This window comes from Oryzias latipes, chromosome 1 (genome assembly GCF_002234675.1).
Source record: "Oryzias latipes chromosome 1, ASM223467v1".
Classification (NCBI taxonomy): domain Eukaryota; kingdom Metazoa; phylum Chordata; class Actinopteri; order Beloniformes; family Adrianichthyidae; genus Oryzias; species Oryzias latipes.
The window spans coordinates 15,089,746-15,111,963 of record NC_019859.2 but is presented as its reverse complement, the minus strand read 5'-3'; the positions used below and the strand labels follow the sequence as shown (position 1 = coordinate 15,111,963).

The window sequence follows — 22,218 nt, the reverse complement described above, 5'->3', positions numbered from 1 at the left end:
GAAGATGTTCCAGAAGAAAAGTGGAAGCTTAACCGGGAATTCAACTACACGTCTCTGATTTGTAGCTCATTAAACACCAATTCATTTTCCATGAAGAAATGCATGTATGTGTGTGTGAGTGTGTCTGTGTGTGTGTGTGTGTGTGGGTGTGTGGGTGTGTGTGTGTGTGTGTGTGTGCGTGTGTGGGTGTGCGTGGGTGTGTGTGTGTAGCTGGAAGAGCAAGACAGGCCATATTTTTAGCCAGGGCATTTCATTCTTCACAAGTAGTCCACAACAGATCTTCCTGTTAAATTCTGCCCTGCTGCAAACGTCACATGCTCTTAGCATGGTAAGAATCAACTGTCACAACAACAAAGCCAAAGTACCTGAGGAACTTCTCAGCATATACCGTTCAGGCAAAAAGTCTCCACAAATTATTTGACATTTAAAAGTCCTTGCAGTCTTTTAAAGAGATGATCTACAAGTTGCTTTTCAAAGTGATCCTTAGTTTAAACTGCAATGAATCTCATTTATGACCGATCAAGGAACAGAGACTGAAAAGCCCGGACGTCAACTTGGAAACAGAGACATGTAAGCTTAACCGATAGTGTCTGACATCACACATTGGATTCTGTTGGCAAAAAGGAAGCCTGAAGTGGTTTGGGAATATTGACTGGAGTTTGCTCCGCCCACCCCAACAGCAGACCTATAATGGACAATTGGATGGGACAAATCAAAGTTCTTTGGAATTGGAATAGATTTTTTTTAAGCAGTCGAAACAAAATAAAGCAACAAATAAATAGAGAATAATTATAGATATACCAAATCTAATTAAGATATTTAGTCATAAATTGAAAATTAGTAAAGTAAATTACAACAAATAAATGCACATATGTAAATTTGCACCTATACAGTACACACGACACACTGAATCCATTAAGTATAATGATTAAAGTTTGAGTGCATGAAAGGTATTGCCAAGCAAATGCACACATTTGAGCTCTAATACATACAAAATACAGCAATCCCCCATCACAATTGGCATGAAAAGAAAACAAAGTAATAAATATTGAAAAAATGTTAAAATGAAACAGGATACGTTTGTTTTAATTTGTTTTTTGTTTTTTTATTGAGGAACTGCAGCATTTGGTTCTGTGGTGTTTTGCAACTTTGATGCTTCAAATTCAGAAACAAGAGATGAGTGCTTGTTCAGAAATAGTGAGAACTTCATATTTGGTGCTGTGAAACAAAAAAAGTGAGATCTGTAGTTTAATTCATTTCGGGCTATAACCCTTGTGCTATCCTAGGCATTTTAACATTGGGAGTTGGGTCATCTAGACCCACTAGACAGTGCGCTGAACCTTTTTTCTTCAATGATTTGTGAACCTCACTATTGTCCATGGATTACATGAAATCTTTCCACCTTCATCCACCTTTGTCATGGTAGGGAGAACAGATCAATGTAAGGGTGGGGTCAACTAAGATAGCACAAGGGTTAAGACATCTTTCTACTTGTCGGGTTTTGAGTCCATTTTAACAGGTGGACTGATTTTTTGGGGACAAGTAGGTATGTTTGCTTCAGTAACAATCAAAAGCACCTAAACTAATTGGTGTTTTCTACCAAATTTGCTTTTACTGGAGGCATTTTTCAGCATTTACTCACTCTAGGCAATCCACACCAAATCGTACTGAAGCACGTTTTATGTCTTGGTCTAAGTTATCCATGGCCAACATTTACATCAGGAGTGTCAAACTCCACTCCTTAAGGGTTGGATTTTGCTATCTTTCCAAAACTGCTGCCTCATCTGCGACTGATTACCTGAACCAGTTGTGTTTAACTAATGAGTTTCAGTTTGGTTGTAAAACATGTGGGATGTCAGCCCTCGAGGCCTGGAGGTTGACACCCCTGATTTAAATAGTCTAAAACAATCCACACCAGAAGATGGGGATGCTATTAAACATAGTATATTGTGGTGTGTGCACTATTGTAGCTTGTTTGATCATTAAAGACCCACTCCAAAGAAAAATGTGTTTTTTGGTGTTTTTAACATTTCTTTTGGTACTTTTCTCATGATGAACTACAGACGTTAAGAAAATTAAGATTAAAATTTCTGAGCATTTCTGAATATTTCTTTATTCAGACTGTGGTGAATCAGGAGCAGACACACAAATGCAGTTTAAAAAAGCTTGCAATTGTTACGTAAAAAACTGCAGTCGGCAGCCAACAAGCTCCCTGCTGCACCTTATTCTGATGCATCCACTTGCAGACAAACGGATCCGTAAACATCTCAGTTTTCCTTGTCAGAGTTGGCATCTGGCTCAAAACTGTACAGCTCGATAGCTCTGATTTTGCTCGCCTTTTTTGTTGCAATGGTAATGTGAGGTTGGGGTTGTGAAGTTGGTGAAGTTGGTAAGCTAGTGGGAGAGAGTGTAAACAAAGGGAGTATGGGAAGTTAGAGCAGGCTCACGCCACACCAAGGATGTGGCCCACAATTCATAGATGAATTTTTATGCTCTGCTCTGCAGAAACTATGTCCAAGAAATCAACACGGTTTTTTGATTTGAGAAAAAAAAAAGGCATAACCATAATTAAAAGATCACTGGGAACACTTTTAAAATAGTTTAAAATATGATGGGAGTAGGACATTAAATGAAAAAAAACAGAGCTTACTGATGGTGTGGAAATGTAGGTTTTTCATTGCAGTGTCTCTTAAGGAGCTCAATCTTGTTTGTAATTTGTTTTGAATTGTGGATAATCTGTGGAATAGAAGCCAAGCACATTTAGAAAATCATACCAGACCCTAACTGCAACAAAGTCCACTGAACCAGAATCTAGTCCACCTGTCAATGCTATGTTGACAGGATTTCCCAAATTGTAGCCAGGTACAGAGCAGAGCGATCACACTGGCAAAACAAATAGGTAGCGTAGGTCAAAAGCACTTAAGTAAAGTACAACTTGACATTCGTAAGACTTGTCCTCTACTGGTTTAGTGGCTACAACACCATAAAGCCAACTGCTTTCTGTTACACAATTGAATATTGTTAAGGCAGCACCACTATACAAGTGACACTGGTACCTTCTCATGATCCTCAGTCAATTATTCTTACACTTTCAGAATGTGGGAACCACATCAAATTTAAATTAAAATGGGAGATGTATTTAAGAGTGTTTAAACATGTATCACTATGTTTATTACCACCAGTTTTCTGATTAGTATAATGCACAAGATTTGACAATTCATTCACCCTCTTTGCTGTTTATTTGCTTCCCTTTTAGGTATCATATCATAGTTGCAGTTCTGATCTATGTGCTGCCTTTAGTAGTGATGGGCATCACCTACACCATTGTGGGGTTGACGCTGTGGGGAGGTGAGATTCCAGGTGACACTTCTGATAACTATCACGGGCAGCTCCAGGCTAAAAGAAAGGTAAGCATGTTCTTGGGCAGTCCCACAGGAAGCATGACCTGGGGCGTCCTCATTTGCCTCACGATGCCTGAATACAAAATGAAGTAAAATAGTAACAACTGTTTGTCAGAAAGCTGCATGTTTGCGCAATTATTAATATATAGATCTCCCTCTTCAAAGGTTATAACCAGATGTGTAACAGTATTATGACAAGTTGAGACAGCTCAACTAGAAGTATTATTATATAAAAACCACATAGATGGAGTTAGCTGTCAGGTTAAAGCTGAAAGAAATTTAATTACAAGAACATTTATTTATCTTAGTTTTGCTGACTATTGACCTTATTTATATAATTTTAAGTATAAAAGAACCAAATTAAGTTAACTATTTTGGTGTTTATCACCACCAAAAGACAATAAAATGTTGTGGAATTCCCTTTTTAGAAGGGAGTAACTTTAACAGTTTAGAACCATAATAAATATTTTTAAGAAATAAAAATAAGCTTCCTGAAAATGTTGTATATTTTAAAATGCCAAAAATACATAGCACTTCAAATGCCCTATATCATGCTTTTCTTAAGCTTTTCAGAGTAAAGAATATCCATATATATGATAATATATTACCTTTGGCACACAAAAAAACGATTTTTCTATCACATGAGTTATTTTTGCAGCTCATTTTTCCACCTGGAAGTAAGACGACTTGATCTTGGAGCCTCCGGCTTTCGCTCCATCTGGGTGGCGGCCATTTCATGATGTCAACCTAAAGTTGGCCTTGGCAGCGTCTGCGTTTTGCTCACGAAAACAACAACATCCAAACATTTGCAAAGATGGATGTGCAAACTGGGGGGCCTTACAAATGCGTTTTGCTGATCAGTGCTAACTCCTCAGAGGAAGTGGGTGTGTGTGTGTTAGCCTGGGGGCAGTGCTGGCAGCGCAGACTCTTCCTGGAAGGGGCTGTCCCTCACTCTCATACGTATGAATGCGAGAACTCACTGTTTTTGTGGATAGGGAGTAGCTGCTGCTCAGAGCGCTGGGTTTTAGAGGAATTTTCAGAAATGCATGAATGGATCAAATTACTGTTCTGGGGTTGTTTATAGTGAGGAATGAACATTATAATACCTGTGACCCTTGTGCTATCCTAGGCACATTCACATTGGGAGTTGGGTCATCTAGACCCCACTAGACAGTGCTCTGAACCTTTTTTCCTCAATGATTTTTGATCTTCACTGGTGTCCATGGATTACATGAAATCTTTCCACCTTTATCCACCTTTGTCATGGTAGGGAGAACACGTCAATGTAAGGGTGGGGTCATCTAAGATAGCACAAGGGTTAAAATCTCAAATGGTGGATTGTTTTTTGGATACAGGCCCTTTAAATATTCGCTGTGCCACTTGGTAACCATTCCTGTTTTTGCAATTACCCCTGAAAATATATGCAGCAACATTTAGCCCCAGACACACTTCAAAAACATGAGGGCATGTTTTTGAGTACCGTAACAAGTGCATACATATGTAGTCTATCACTTTCAGCAGCAGGGAGTAAATGTGAACTCCCACCGTCACAGGAGTCTTGTTTTGGTCATGTTTTTTTTTTTGTTGAAGTGGTGTCAGGGGAACAGATTCTTAGGTTAAAAAAAAAAGGTTTCTCTTCAGTTGTCATCATTTGTGCTGCTTTTGTGTGCTCAAAAAACATTCAAAACAAGAAGTCAATCATACCATGCCGTTCTTAAGCCTTTTATAATAAACAATATCCACTGGGTTTCGCTCCGTGCAGAAAGCGTTTTTGCCAAACGCCGTTAGCTCCACAGAGAAAGTGCTTTTGTGTGTTAGCCTGGGGTCGGTGCTGGGAGCACAGTCTTTTCCTGAAAGGGGCTGTTCCTCACTTGTCTACGTCAGCTCGACTCGTGACGAACCTGCTTGCTTTCGTTGGTTGGGAGGGACTGGTGCTCAGAGCGCAGGTTTTTAGAGGAATACTCAGAAATTCGTAAACAAAATACCGCTTTTGGGTTTCTTTTCCGTCAGTAATGAACATTATAATACACTTAAAAACTCAAATAAATCATTTTTGCATGGTACTGGCCCTTTAAGCCTTGACATATACAGTTAGTGATTACTTAGTAATGAAAGTGTCACCTGCTTTGTTATGCATGATTTGTGTCAGTCTGTTTGCTTAAAGCACTCCCAAACCTCCCGTCTGATCCTTCACAGGCTTTTCTGATGCCATTAAAACATAATAGTTGATTAGTTGGCTCATACATTTTCCCCCTTTTTTTACCTGATTTACAACTTTAACTTTTACAAAAGTTTGAACACAGCTGTTTATTTGACAAATTTGGAACTAATGTTAATTTACAATTATTTCAAAGTATAATTTTAGTGAAACATTTGCTGGAGAATCGACAACAATGCCTTCTGGGTGTGTGAGTGTTGCCGCTCTGTCAACATTTCAGGGAGGACAACCTTTAGGGTGTGCGACCTTTGTGATTGTCACTTATAGTCAATGCAACTAGACAGGCACGAGCTCTAAAAATCAACAGTGTCTTCAGGGGTTTGTGGGTTTGACTGCTCTTCGATAGGCATACCTAGAACCATGGCTCAAATCCTGAAGAGTTTGCAGCTTTCTTAAGAATTTTTCTTAAAGAAAAGACTTCGACCAAGGAGTAAATAATATACCTGTGTGCCTATCTGCAGGGAAACACTATGATTTTTCCTGAATTTAATTGACAGCAAGACATTGACATTGCACAAAACCTTCACCCCGGATTCTCAGTATCTACTAGAACAACAGGTCTACAGGACTCCCTTTTATTATTAACGGACATCTATTGATCCATCAAGTCACATTGAGAATATAAATCTTTAATTCAGTGAATATTTAACTAGGATGACAGACAGCAGCAATTCTTTAACTCGGCGCCAAAGATAAAAATGACATGTTAGCTACATTTTTATGATTTACCGACCTCATTCTCCTTGTTCAGTGAATCAAGAACAATTCTTGCGAGTATATTTCGTGGACTAACTTTTTATTCAAAAATATTCATACATTATATATATAAATATATATAAATATTCATACAGAAGAATCAACTTATCTAACCCTACAACTACATATTTAAAGACCAGCAGGCAAGCTTCATCCAGACGGAGTTGGGGGGACAGTTGGGGGCGCGAGACGAGCCAGAGGCAGGATCCACAGCCAGGTGTAGGAGCAGGAGCAGAGACGAGGTACACAGTCAGGTACAGAGCAGAGACGAGCCAGAGGCAGGATCCACAGCCAGGTGCAGGAGCAGTAGTAGAGGTGAGCCAGAGATGAGGTACACGGTCAGGTACAAGAGCACGGATGAGCTAACTGGAATCTGGAAAAGAGGGACAGTACATGAATCGCACTGCACCAAACAGAGGCATGGAGAACTAAATGATGAATAATAATCAAGAATACAGGAGAGAAGGAGAGTAGAAGTAGATGAGAAAAGAGGACAGAACCCCAGTGCACCATAGTTACCCCTGCTTCAAACTTTTAGCAGCCTACTAACAACTAATGTTAGTGTTATTAAGTTTAATTTAACCCTTGTGCTATCTTAGATGACCCCACCCTTACATTGACGTCTTCTCCCTACCATGACAAAGGTGGATAAAGGTGGAAAGATTTCATGTAGTCCATGGACACCAGTAAGGTTCACAAATCATTGAAGAAAAAAGGTTCAGCGCACTGTCTAGTGGGTCGAGATGACCCAACTCCCAATGGTAAATTGCCTAGGATAGCACAAGGGTTAAACACATTAACATTAAGTTAAGTAATCTCAGAATACTAGCTAGTCTAACAATAAGCCTGTCCAAAGAGGAATGTTTTTAGTCTAGCTTTGAATGTTGAAACCGTGTCGGCCTCTCTTACATGAGCTGGGAGCTTATTCCATAAAACAGGGGCTTGGTGGCTAAACGCTCTACCTCCAAATGTACTTTTACTAATTCTAGGAACCACAAGAAGTCCTGCATTTTGGGAGCGAAGTGTTCTATTTGGATGGTTAGGGACTTTGGGGTCTTTAATATAGGGTGGGGCCATACCATGTAAGGCAGGGGTCGGGAACCTTTCTGGCCAAGAGAGCCATAAACGCCACATATTTTTAAATGTAATTTCAAAAGAGCCATACATTTATGTAGTGTCCCTTTCCCACACTGAGGCACGGAGACTTAACCTCTTTTAAGGTTCTTTATTCTGGTTACTGCAGACCACAACAAACGCCGTACAATTAATTCAGCAACTCCTGAATCTCCCCTGCCGAGACGAGAGAAAGCGCTTCTCCCAACTTTATATTCCCCTGCTCCCGCTCCAGCCCTCCCATTTCCCTTATTCGGCCCATAGCTGAACCCCATTGGTCCAAACTACCTAACAACAGGCTGAGCGACAGAACTGAGGGCCAATCAGATCTCTGCTTGACGCGTTCAATGAACTCCAGAACTTTTAATGCGGCCTAACAGACAAGTTAAACTCAGTCCGCGACAATATGTTTAAAACTAAATGTACAAGTGAATATGTGCATTTGATGTAATTTCAACATTTTTAAAGTACAATAAGTCTGTGGATTCTTTTGAATAACATTGTTATGCTGTTGCTGATAAATGATGAGTATTTCTCGTGGTAGTTCTGCTGATGGTCTAGTTTGGTTGATACGTGGTGAGTTTCTGCTTCATGCAGGCGTTGAGACTTTAAACGTGATCATAGGTCTGAATGTTCTGTAGATGTGAGACAGATTGCTCACATGTAGACCTGGAGTCAAACACACACTCACAGGCTGCAGTGAGTGACAGGCAGTGGGTTTTATGTTATTACAATCCCTGCGCGATTCACCTGTTGCCTGTCCCCCCACCCCCACCCTCTGCTTTCTTCCTCACACATCCCGTCCCCGCAACTGCGCGCTCTTTCTCAGAGACGGGAGCGCGCAGTTTTAGGCACGGCAATTCACAGGTTTCCAGCTGGTACAAACTCTGTGAAATAATAGATAATAGTAAACTGATAATGCTGGCGCTGATTTTTCTCTCCAAGCACCGTTACTACTGCGCGCCTCTGGCATCGCATCGCGCCCGAGAAGGACTGGTCTAATGAAAAAAAAAGTATAATTAAAGATTTGTCTGCGAGCCACATGTGACCATCAAAAGAGCCATATATGGCTCGCGAGCCATAGGTTCCCGACCCCTGATGTAAGGCCTTGTAGGTTAACAGGAGGATTTTGAACTTAATTCTAGAATTAACTGGGAGCTAGTGAAGTGAAACTAACACAGGAGTGATGTGATCTCTTCTGCTAGTTCCTGCTAACAATCTAGCTGGTGCATTCTGAACAAGCTGGAACTCTTAAGGAACTCTTAGGACACGCTGCTAACAAGGAGTTACAGTAATCCAGCCTAGACGTAACAAATGCATGGATGAGTTTTTCAGCATCACTCTTAGAAAGTATATTTCTGATCTTAGCAATATTCCGCAGGTGAAAAAAAGCAGTTCTGCACGCCTGAGATATGTGAGCCTTAAATGATAAATCCTGGTCAAATAAAACCCCAAGGTTTCTAACTGTGGAATGGGGGGCTATACTTACGCCATCCAGGGAGACTGAGCAGTCCTTTAAAGTTGGATCTAATATTTTGGGTTACTGATTATAATAAAGTTAAACAATAATCTTTGTGGACCGTAATGTTTGCAGACGACTTTGTCATCTGCGGTGAGAGCAGGGAGCAGGTGGAGGAACATCTAGAGAGGTGCTGGTTTCCTTTGTAAAGGAGAGAAGTGACCATCAGCTGCAGCAATGCAGAAAATCAGTGGGAGAATGTGAGGGACTCAAGTGGAACGGTTAAGGTGAAGAGGTAAATGAAGGTGGAGTAGTAGTCCATAAAAACAGATAGTGTGGTAAAGAGAAAAAGATCAGAGAACAAGCAGGTTAGATGGGGTGGAGGAAATTTTCTGGTGTGACAGAAGAGTGTCAGCAAGAATGACAGGAAGGGTGTAGAAGACATGTTCAGGGAAGGTACAATGGTAACGTTGGGAAAGGCTTGTGAGGTTGGAGCCAGAAAGGTAAATGGGTGTAGTGATGGAGGACATAGGGGTAGCATGTCTGTGTGAAAAGGATGCAAAGGATATGATTAGATGATAGCAGCCAAAAGGGAAAGATGAAACTTTGTAAGAACGTCACAATTTTCCAAAATTTTCTACGTTCTGTAAAACAAATATGTAGACTTGTCTTTCCTGACAAAAGAAATCAAATCCAACTTAATTTGTAGAGTACTTTTATGACAAATGTAGCTCAAGGTGCTTCACATAAAAATATTTTCCAAAGCAAAACATAAAAAGGACAACTTTAAAACACATACTAACAAACACAAAATAATACAGCAATTATGGATTAAGATTAAGCAATTAAGATGAGAAATAGAAATCAGACTTGATACTTAAATGAGGAAACAATATTTTGGCACCTTTCCACATCAGTGACACCAACACACACACACACACACACCCCACTCATGTTCACAGAGGACACAAACACAGGATCCCCGAACTTTAAGCAAGGAGCCAAACCCGGGAGTTCCCCCTGTTCACTGAGAAGGCTCAATCTGGAAGATCCCTCTGAGGAAGACACTGAAAACAAAATGTAAAAGGATTAACATACAAACAAGTAAACACAGAGATTAGTAACCAGATCAACTTCAAATAAGTAACACATAAAAACAAGAGGTATAGGCCTACAATAATTTAGATATTAAATATATGTGAAGTCTATTTGTCTCCAGTACAAAAGAGAACCAACATGATAAAACATTCTTGCACTTTCTTTTTTTTATTTCCTTTTTTTAATTGAGCAACAAGCATCAGATAAAAAAATAGCCATACAACAAATTCCTTTACATTAACTGATTAGAAATGATGGTCAACAGTCTTTATGAGATAGAAAAGAGGACAGAACATTGAAGCAGACAGTTTTAGCTCAGGGGTCAGGCTCACTGTTGACATCACGTCAATGCCTTTCCATTTATAAAATAGAGAACGTTTCTGTCGTCATCCTACAGCATGTTCTTAGTACAACACCCACATGCTGCCATTTTTCCAAGTATCCTTTAATACATAAAGTTTTGTTTCTTCTGAACACACCTTTCTTAAAAATCAGCATTGGTTTTTGCCACAGTTTTCAATTTTTTTCAATTAACCATTATTTCTCTTAGGAGTCCTTTCGAAGTGATTGAGCTGATCAATAGTTAAATAGCATAAATTGTCTGATTGATTCGTCTGCTTTCCTGCAAATGAGTCTTCATCCTTAAAGCCGTTTTCTCAAGTACTGCTGGAATGGAAAAGTTGTTTTTCGGAGGCAATTTGTCGCATTTGACGAAATGTTGTTTTCCGTGACGCACATTCATCCTTCAGCCTCTGTCCTGTCCTTATCACAGGTTTACGGGATGTGGAGCAAGTGAATGTCAGGCAGTTCAAGAGTTGAAAGCTCACTAGCTCTGAACAGTACAGGTTACAGAGAGGAGAGGACAGCCCCAAGCAATACTGTCAAGCATCACTAAGCAAAGTGTCTCAGAAGATGCTTTTTTTTCCTTTTTTACTTGTACTGCAAACCTGCGACTAAACACTATAAATCAATACACATTTTTGTAACGAAAGGTAAATATCAAGGATATCAAAATTTAAGTCTGTGAAAAAGCTGAAAATGTAAAAACATTTTTTGAAAATAACTTTTCTATGGCTTTAAAGTGAAGTACTTTAAAACTATTTTTGCCCATTTTTCCATCATAGTGCAAACTAGTTTTTCCTTTTTTACAGTCCAGAATGTGCAGAGAAGAACATCTGTTACGCTGTTGACATTTAATCATTAAGAAATGTTCATGTAAGTAATGGATACATCTTCTCACATTAGTTTTCCAGTATAACACTTCTTACTCACTTGAAGCTAACCATTAATCATGTGTTCACACCTGAGAAGCTTTTAAATGCATGAAGACGCTCATCTTAATTGTGCTGCACAGAACATCACTGCAGCATCATCAAACAGATTTTCACAACCGAAAGGCCGGTTTTGTAAGGCGCTCTGTCTTGGGTTTTATTCGGATGATCTATGGGCTGCTGCATGCTGGGTAATGCCAACAAATTTAGCATTTGTCCTCGTATTTACTACAATGAGGGCTCTATCTCAGTTATCTCAGTGACCATGTTTGATTTTAGTTTTGATTATGTCTATAGGCAATAAAAATAAATTAAAAAACATAGTTTTACTGTCAAAGCAATCTTTAGTTTAATTTTGGCAGATTGTTATTTTCTTGTTATTGTTACAGCAATAAGAGAAATTATAAATACAAAAATACATAAAAATACATGTTTATAAAATGTTAAATGGTTGTTACGGCTGTGGCCGTATTTGGTTTAACAATGGTTAAGAATTATTAGATTTTATGTCTGGGTAAATATAGTTCATATGAATATTCAAATTAATTTAAGTGCAGTTGCAGCAGCTGTCACGTTTGTATAAAATTAAAAAAGATAAAAAAAAGAAAAGTGACTTCTGCATCTTTCATAGCTTTAATATTCACTCGAATGAAAATTGTGTTTTTGGTGTTTTTAATATTTTCTTGTGCCATTTTAACCCTTGTGCTATCCCATGACTCCACCCTTACATTGACGTGTTCTCCCTAATATGTCAAAGGTGGATAAAGGAGGAAAGATTTCATGTAATCCATGGACACCAGTGAAGATCACCAATCATTGGAAAAAAAAGGTTCAGCGCACTGTCTATGGGTCTAGATGACCCAACTTCCAATGTTAAAGTGCCTAGGATAGCACAAGGGTTACAGATGATGGACATACACTGTATATAAGGATAATGAAACCTAAAAATGTGTTATTGAGTATTCAAGTATTCATAATCGTTGTGAATCAGGAACCAAAAAACGGTTGGAAAAGATTATCACTGATGTAGAACAGCAGGCAACTGTCATGGTTTGGGTTTCTTTGTATTGGTTTTTGCTTTCTGTTTTGGTCTCTGTCATGTTTGAGTTCTGTTTCCTGTTATATTTTGAAAGGTTTCCTGTTTTGTCATGTTTTTGAGTTTAACTTCCTTGGTCCCAATCTGCCCTGATCATGTTCACCTGTGTCTTGTCTGTCTTTTCTGTATATAAGTCTTGTCTCTGCCTTCCTCTTGTGCTGGTCCATTAACGTCATTAATGTCTCTCATGTAATGTCTCTAATGTCTCTTCACTGACTCCCTTCCCATGTGTTCATGTTTTGCCCACAGTGAGTTTAGTTTTTTTTCTACTCGACAGCGCTTTTTGTTAGTTTAATAAACCCCTTGCCCTGGAACCATGTCCCTCCGTCTCTGAAATTTGGGTCCTTCATGCTCCCCACCTGACAGCAACAAGCGCCCTTCTTTGCTCCATTCTGATGCATCCACTTGCAGACAAACTGATCCTCTTTCTTAGATGATGGGAAGTAGGGGAAACTCAGAGGTGAATTACTAATTACTTACTGCCAGAAACTATGTTCTAGAAAATGATACGTTTTTTTCGTTTTGGCTAAAAATGGCATGATTTAATTAAAGACTACAAGGATCAAAAGATAATCGGAGTGTGACTTTAAAATATAACAATAGTTCTTATAAATATTTGTCTGTTTTTCATGTTTATTTTTGGTTTAGAATTGATGTAATCATTTAAAGAATATAATCTTTTTTTAATAAAATAACCATTGAGAAAAGAAAAAAAACATAAGCACAAACTGGCATTTAAAAAAAATCTCAAAAATCATTCACAAACAGGAAAAAGTCACACAGCGTGACAGTTAATGAAAGCAAGAACCACTGGTTCTATCCTTTGACTTAATCCACAGTGCCATAGTCTTGCACTACAGGTGCTCTATTTGAAGCTCACGCATGGTTCTCTTCATTCAAAATGTCATTTTGCAGAGCAGCACTAATGACTTGTTGTAAAGCAGCTTTGAAAGGCCATGTCTGGAAGCTTTATTGAAAGCTCCACCTATAGTCAGTCCTTCCTTCGCCCAAGTTTTAATTACTTATGCAGGCAAATGCAAAAATCCTTTGATGGTTATTTATTTCCTTTCATGTCACCTATTCTTCCATATTTCACTAACTGTAAAATATGTACATTTATGTAAGGAAATTAGCTAACGACAAGAAACCATGATGGAAATTGGTCAAATATTTGCAACCATATCTTTGTATTTATTTCTTTTCCCTTCATGCAAAACAGTTAAAGATTTAGAGACTTCAGAGCACTTACTGTGTGCAGGGACAGGACAGAAAAAACCCGATAATAAACGTCCTTGATTATCTGACCCTGAGGTAGCACCTCATTAAAAACAGACACTATTGTGTAATGGAAATCACTGCATGGGGTCAAGAGCAGTTCTGAAAACCTGTCAGGGAGCACAGCCTGTTTTGTTGCTGCTCCTCCAAATGAAAATTGAAACTCTCCCTTGCAAGACAAAAGCATAAACACTTGTCAGATTGAGGCAAAAGGGAAAACTGTGTGGCAAGAGTGACAAATGAGGCTGGCCATCCCCCACCATGCACTGTTTTAACGCCTTTTTATTTTTAATGAAATAGTTCACTGTCTAGAAGGAACGTAAATATCAACTTCATTATCCCTTGCTATCTTAGGTATAACATTGGGAGTTGGGTCATCTAGACCCACTAGACAGTGCTCTGAACCTTTTTTCTTCAGTGATATGTGATCTTCACTGGTGTCCATGGATAACATGAAATCCTTTTCACCTTTATCCACCTTTGTCATGGTAGGGAGAAGACGTCAATGTAAGGGTGGGGTCATAGGATAGCACAAGGGTTATGTACATTTTATGCTCTTTCCACGTATGACATATCAGTCTTTCGTGATACATGTGTGATATATGTAACTAATGAATGTTTATGCCCGTGCCATTTGTCAATGTGCCCAGATGTCTTTTGAGGGTTTAGGCCGATAGGTCTTTATGTGAATTTGGTTTTAAGCTGTTCAAAATGTTGGATTGGTTGAGAATTTACGCTTATTTTTAGTAGTTTTACATAAGGGTTCTATGTAAGGGTTAATGGCCGACGAAGTATGCATTATCAGTTTTTAACACATGCCGTGGAAACCTGAACAGTCCGACGCGAAGGGAAAGTGATAATGCATACTTCGAAGGCCATTAACCCGCTTATACCATGGTCGCTCAGAAAAAATTCATCTCTTACCGCTTGTTTTTGTCTAATATGAAGCAAAAGGTTGTTTTAAAGAAGCCGGCGCAGTGTTACAAAACATTTAAGCTAGGTGACCGGAACTTCTTTTTTCACCGTGCGGTTATCCTGTGAAATATCACTTTTTAATGTACACCCAGCAGCCAATCAGAATCAAGTATTCACCCGGACCAGGGTATAAGTTGATTTATGCCATGGTCCGGGTGAATAATCCGGTCTCCTATAGCTTAAATGTTTTGTATCACTGCGCTGACTTCTTTAAAACAACCTTTTGCTTCATCAATTGGACAAAAACAAGCGATAAGAGGTGAACTTTCTCTCTGAACTGATTCTTTATTCTACTCATCGGAAAGATCAGCATATATGTATCGCTTTATGTCGCTGAGTCTTAACTGCAGCGGTGGTGCGGCGCAACCCGCCGGACCACGTAACAAATAGTCCGCTTTATGTGAGAAAAGCGATCCAAATTGGAAAAAAAACATGAATTAATGACTAAAAACGGGTTACTATTTATTTCTTTTGTAAGTGACCATGGTATAAGCGGGTTAATGGCCTTCAAAGTATACATTAAGAGGAAGGCGGAACTGTCCGACGCGAAGTGTCTGGATCATTCTTGAAACATTTGTGAACCTTTCACGTAACGATCACAACTTTTCTGACTTTTTCTACATATGTTTACGTATGACCAGTTTTCATCTGTGCAATTTGCGCAAAATGTACTCAGTGGCTGTGTGACATGGCCTTAATATGCTATATTCTTATTTAGCACACACACATAGCTTTTTAGAATTGAATAAAAAAGGCAATATAAATAGAGTGTGACCAAATAGTTTACACAAATATTTTTCTTTTTGACAACTAATGACAAATAAATCCCATTTCCCTCACATTGCGGCTACACTGAATGTTTAATGTAGTTTAAAGTTTGCACTTATTCATTTGCATTTGTCTTGAGCTTTGAGTGTTTAGTCTGTCTCAAGCTTTTATGCTCAGCTACATTCAGTAATACGATTTGCCAGCTGGACACATTTTGCTTTTAAGTCAACTAATGGGAATTCATTTACTGCAATAATGAAGAGACATTAATCTGCTGCAGGGGTAAGTCTGGAGACAGTTTTGTTTAACTAGAGTCTAACTCAGTTTATGCATTAAACTTCTCATTACTCGCTCGCTTCCATTACTTTTTTGCTCTTCGAAATCAGCATCCTACCAATACATTTTTCTCCCCTCCCACTTCCTGTTTTTATTCTGTCCCTCACTCCCAGTGGTAATTTTCCAAGTGACATACAGGGGAGGGGAAAATTCAGACGGAAAGCAAGAGTGACTTATGGCCGTTCACTTCAGCCCCTTTTTAGATTGTTGCTGTAAAAATGTCTACATGAACATAACTGATGGGGGGGAACTGATCTGAGTGGGTTGATTGCTGCTCACCACGGTTTACCACAGATCTAGAACTACTTTTGTCCTCTTTAGGTGTTTGCTCCAAGCTTAAATTCCAAATGTTGAAATATTGTCTTCTCCCTGGGGTTTCACCCAAACAAACAACTGAAGGGCACTTAACGTTTTGGACAGATAATGCTGCATTGGGCCTTTCTACTCACCTTTTCAATTTCTTAACCAAAATGGCCTTTAAAATTGTGCACAGACACATTTTCCAGCAGCCATTTGTGTTCCAGGTTGACCCTTTTTTTCTTTTAGAAGTGAGACATCAGATTCTCCTTTAGAATCCAGTTGATATAAGATCAGAGTTTGAGTATTGGCCTGCATCTGCCCCAGGTCCATTGGTATATTTTGAGTTGAAGTTCATATGTGAGCACAAATTGATAAATCCTATCTTTCTGGGTTGTGTTCCCCCCCCCATGCTTGCTGTTGCATGTCCATTGCCAGCCGGCTGTTATGAGAAAATTGTTGAGATCATAAAGTCACTGGCTTGTAATTCAGTCTTTTATCTTATTCAGTTTTAGTTTGCTGCAGGTGAACTGCAATGGATAGTTGTTATCTCTTGAAAGGCTTCATGTCACATCCACACATTTATCTCCAACAGGATTTCGCTGTGAAACTCGAGCATGAATGCAGAGGTTACTGAGGCGATTCAAGAGCATTTAGAGCTGGGAAAAGTTTGTCTTCACGCGTATTTGCATCATCTTCACTGGGTCATTTCCTCTGGTCATAATGAAATTCTTAGATTCTATCTAAAGTAAAGCACCTCATTTGCTTGCCATTTAAGTAAAGAGCAAGAACATCTCTCAAGTGTTTTAATAAGCACATTAAATCTAATTTGTTTCTATAAGGTCACCTGTAATAGATTATGTTCACTTCCTAATAGTTTGAAGGCAATTGCTTTAACAAAAACAAAATAATTTTTTAAAGAAACTTTGCAGGGAGTTTGCAATAAGCAGGTTTGAGCTGCGCTCAGGGTACCTACATTTGAAATGTAACTATCTATAGTTGAATTTACACTAAAATTAGTTTTGAGGCTTGAACCAAAATTAAACTGGTATTTTTATTTTCTGATTTGTGGACGTTTTGCATATTGCGTTAACTTCTGGATAAGCTTGCCAACACACCTGTCTTACCCTGAGAAGATGAAATTGGTGTAATTTGTCGGTAGTAAAAAAGGCTTCTAATCACAGATGACTAAGATTATAACACATTGAGGAGTAGGCATAAAATTCCTGTAAACTTAAATGAAAACAAGGAAAAACTCATCAATAGCTTTAGCTAAAGCATTAATACTTTCTCAATAATTTCCTACAATGTCAGTCCCCAACCCTCAGCTTTGGACCAGTACCGGTCAGTTGGATAGTTGGACAGTTGCTGCAGAGACAAAAACACAATTTACATCTTTTTCTGTTTAATTTATAATCTAATTCTGAATGAATTAATATTATTATTCTCTCGACTCATATCAAGTCGCTCAATCACGTGTCAAACACACACCTGCTGCTTTCTTAAAGTGGCTGTGCCAACCGCTAAATGACAACCTAGGCTAGCAAAGAACCAAAAACAAACGTATTTGAAAAGAGCCAATAACAAAACAGGAGAAGAGCCTTCGACTTCAAAATAAAATCCAAGTATGAAGTTATTGTTTCCACACACCATAATGATGCATAATATTCAGCAACCGGCTGATAGTAAAATTGCTCAAATGGTGGATTCACGCTTATTATTATATTTAGAAAATATCAGTTTCGGTGACTTTTTCTGTTCTTGTCATCGCACCTCAAAAGTTGGACGAGGCTCAATTTGTTGTCTTTTGGAACTTCCACTTGGACAGTTATGGTTAAGAGAAAATCTATATCCCATTTTAATGGTTCCAACATGAAATCTAGAGAACAAATATGGTTTAAAGCAGCTGCAGATATTTTACAGAGTACAAAGATCCAAACTGATCCAACTACACCTTCAAAAGTTAAGGAAAACAAAAAATCAGACCTCAGCCTCGTACAGCCCGGTCCAGCAAAACATTGCCTGACATAAACCAGGCCGAGGCCTAAAAAAGGTTGAGGACCACTGCTATAAGGTGCATTAAAGTCTTGTTTTTTAATTCAAATTGACAAGTTCTTGACATCCCATGAGGGTTGTGCAGTTTCTAGGTTTTGTGATGCTCAGTCACATGCTTTGATCCTGTCTCATCTGCTTCATTAATCTTAAAAATCTTTCTTTGGTGTGTAATGTACTGCACTTCTATAATCTTCTTGTGTGCACATATTTGGCTTCAAAAACACTTGAATGTTTTCATTCCGCTGTGATGTTTACACTCAAGTAGGACTTTTAAACCTCTTAAGCGTAACCCCTGGATGCCTTAATATATTTCCAGTCTGTTATGTTCTTACTTTCAAGTAGATGCTAAATTAAGGATATTTTGAAGCCGAGGTGGTTGGATATATTTTTGCATCAATAGAGGTCAATAGAAGGTTAAATGAAGAAACAAGCACATGTTTCTATTTGATGATGTGGGTGCAAGGACTTTGGACCATCAAGCAAATATTCTACCTAAAGTACTGTCATTACTATAAAATATGTACTTCATAATTTTACAGTTTCCCTAACAAGCTGTCATTTTTACTGCCGTATTGATAAAAGTGTCTGCATCATTTGTGTTGTCTATGTATTAATATGTGTTTGCTTTTTGCTACTTCTCCACTGCTAACAGATTTCCCAGAGTGGCAATTCTCCTTTCATGACGAGGAACCTATTGTATCTCAAATGAACCAATAATAAATCTATAACTCAAGTCAAAGAAGTCACAATAAAGACTTCAACTCTGCATAGATTTTAGCTAAATATTTACACATTTGCACACTCGTGATGGACTGGTAATCTTTCTGAAGGGTTTGTCTCGCTCTTCAAGCAAAAAGGGGGTTGCACATGCAGAAAAACTGTTTTTTGAAGAAAAAGAATACAGGCAGTAAATGTATCTGTGATACTCACAATTACTGTATCTTTGGTTGCCTGAATACAATTGTCAAAAAACAAAAACTAAATGTCATGCACTGCATGTCACATTTGACACCTTTGGAGAATCTTTCCAAAAGGGAAATGTCACTCCTATAGATTGAAACTCTTCCTTTGTATCTTTCTTATCAAGTTGTTCATTCATCTTTCAAACACTCAGTGCAAACTTTCATGTGTGGCAGCCAATTTCACACTCATTTCCTTCTATCAGTGGCACCCTTATCAAAGCCCACTGGAACTAAGGCGAGGAATTACACAATATAGAGCCAAAGATCAAGAGTGCTTATTGGAGCATTCAGTTTCGCAGTCTTTGAATTGTTTCAAAGTATCTCAAACTAAGAGGACAGCTTCAGATTTACCCATAAAATTACCATTCCAGATCTGATGGTAAAATATTTCTCCTTGTGGTCTTTCAATAAATCTCAATTTAGACTCTTTAGAGCAATGGGCTTTTATTTACATCTACAAACAAAATGGATGGAACTCAAATCCCTGATTCATGTCTTCTGGCACTGATCAGCTGGACAGGCAGACAGTGGCAAGTCATGGTTTTGAAATTCTTTAAGAGTCTTAATCAATCAATCAGGAGAGCCCCCAAATCAGCTTTATAAAGTTAGTTACTGCCTCACTGAAAAAATAAAAAAACAGCAGTTTGGAGTAATGAGGACATCGGAGCTGCATTAACTATCAGACTGCCAGCTTAATGATCTATGCGCCACAGAAACTCCTTTGGCTTGATGAAATGAACAGCCACTTCTGTGGCACCCACTTGTGACTCAAGCTCGACAGACCTGACAAAAAGTCTGAATATTACACTAAAAAATAATCGTACGTTTCTCTTGGTCAGGAAAAAATAAGGTAAAAAATCTGGATCAAAAATACTTTTAAAACCTTCGACATATACAAAAATATACTTTGTTTTTTGTGTGTGTTGAAAACTCTATAGAATCCTTTTTTCTTAGATCTTTTTGAAACCCTTTGATGACTTAATAGCTTAAACTCCCTGTTTGAATCTGTGCTGGCTGATGCTCTTCCCTCAGTAATGTCCGGTCATTTTAAGAAATGAGTCGTCTTACGGTTACGGTTACGATTCAGAAGTGAAACCAAAGGGAACGCCTTTGATGGCCAATCTGAGGCGGGTTTGAAAGTAAGAAAAGCCAGATCACCAGTTACTTGGTGCCTCGTCATGTTTTCAAATGAGTCGCCATCTACTCCACAGTAAAAGGATCCAATTTTACACTCAATTTTTTAGCTCTGTGGTTAAATTTGATATTCGAGAAGATTATACAAGAGAGGAATTTTAATGAATGTTTGATTTTTCAAATTTGAGGTTAAATTTAAAATGAGGTTGTTTGTTGTAGAATGAGTTTGAATGGAAAGGCGCTGGTTCAATGAAGACATATGGGGAGTTTGTGTGGGGAGTTTGTCTCACAACAGTCAGTTGGTTTACAGTGTCTCCATTGGATCTCCAGTCCATCTCCCCTCCCCCTTGGCTCCTAGAGGAGTGATTTGTCCTGCCACGCCATGTCGAGTAACCTTAAAAATTAAATAAAATTTTATGAAGTTTTATTTTAAAAGTACAAAGGAAGTTTTGAAACCCGTTTTCGGTTCTCTGCCCTTCTACCGCAACTTTGCCTCGGCTTTTGCCAGTCCGTTGACATATCAATGGAAATAAAACTCTTGTGTTGTGGTGCAGAGAGACAGATGTCAGATGCAGACATGACGGAGGCAATGTAAACATTCCGATTGATCAATGAATTCCTCTATTTTTTTGTGTGAATGGAACGGATTGGAGATTTATCCCAATTGGACCAGTGTAAATCAGCCCTAATCACCAATGTGCCTGTGTATGATGAATGATTCATTCGCCTTTCCATTGATTTGTCAATGGATCCAATCCCCGACTTTTGCTTCGTCCTCGCTCACACCAATCCCCACTCATGTCTTCCTTTCCTATATCCAGAAACCTTCTCTTTGGTTTTCCTCTACCCTTTTTTACTGGCAGCTCATCACTCACCATCTTTTTACAAACTGCTTAGAATGAACTGAAGCCCCCAAATGCAAAAACAAGATGGCATTTTCATACAGGCAGAAGACTAGGCTTGTCTGCATTGGACCAGATCTTCTACACAGAGGAGGGGCAGCATCAAGAAGACTTCCAGCGAAACCCCAGTCTTTTAGGGGTGGGTGGTTCCAGAACGAACAGGCAGAAGTACACGCAGCGGGCAGGCAGAACTCAAAAGAAATTCTGCAGATTTACTTAAAAACCTTAAGTCAAGGGGCTGCATGCAACCACATTCAGTATTTGTTATAAAGAATGCTTATATAATATGAGCTACAGAATCCCATGAGGATAAATACTTTAGTATTTTACTCAGAAGTGTTGCGTACTACCTTGCCTAAATCATTAAGTAATGCAAAATATTAAATGTATTTAGTAATATTTACGCTAGCAATTATAAACTAGGTTAAAAGTCAGAATAGTTAAACAACCAAATGCACAGTGAAAGTAAAAACAGCCTTAGATCGTTTTTTTGCGCTAGAGGTTATTCCAGGGCAGACCAGGGTCAAAACAGGAACTAGCAAGTAGCAGGATACAAACGAACGTGCAGGACAGCTGCAGAGAGACAACAACATTCTGGCAGAGAACTGGTGGTGAGCAGAGCATTAAATACGCAGGTGAGCAAGTGCATGTGATGAAGGGGATCCTGGGAACAGCGGAGCGTACACAAGGAGAAGCAGAAACTGGACACCAACATAATCACTGCCCTGCCCCTTAGCAAAACATAGTATACTTGTAGATTAATTTAAGTATTCTTGAGTGTAAGTACAGCAGGTATACTATAGGCCATGTGTTTCTGGTGTAGGAAGTATGAATATTTCTTCAAACTAAATTGGAACACTCTAAATTTATAGCATATACTGTAGATTGTATATAAAAACCTCAGGTATAGTGCCTCACTTTAACCCTTGTGCTTTCCTAGGCACTTTAACATTGGGCGTTTGGTCATCTGGACCCCACTAGACAGTGCGCTGAACTTTTTTTCTTAAAGTGATTTTTGATCTTCACTGGTTTCCATGGATTACATGAAATCCTCTTGACCTTTATCCACCTTTGTCATGGTGGGGATAACACATCAATGTAA

The 22,218-nt window shown here is 38.7% G+C and overlaps 1 protein-coding gene across 1 annotated transcript in view; it reads left to right on the top strand.

Moving 5' to 3' along the window:
- tacr3 (tachykinin receptor 3) overlaps positions 1 to 22,218 on the top strand; it is a 36,697-nt gene that overhangs the window by 2,682 nt on the left and 11,797 nt on the right. The window contains exon 3 of the mRNA NM_001278910.1: positions 3,257 to 3,407. Coding sequence (NP_001265839.1) covers positions 3,257 to 3,407 — 151 coding nt within the window. The remainder of the gene's footprint in view (positions 1 to 3,256; positions 3,408 to 22,218) is intronic.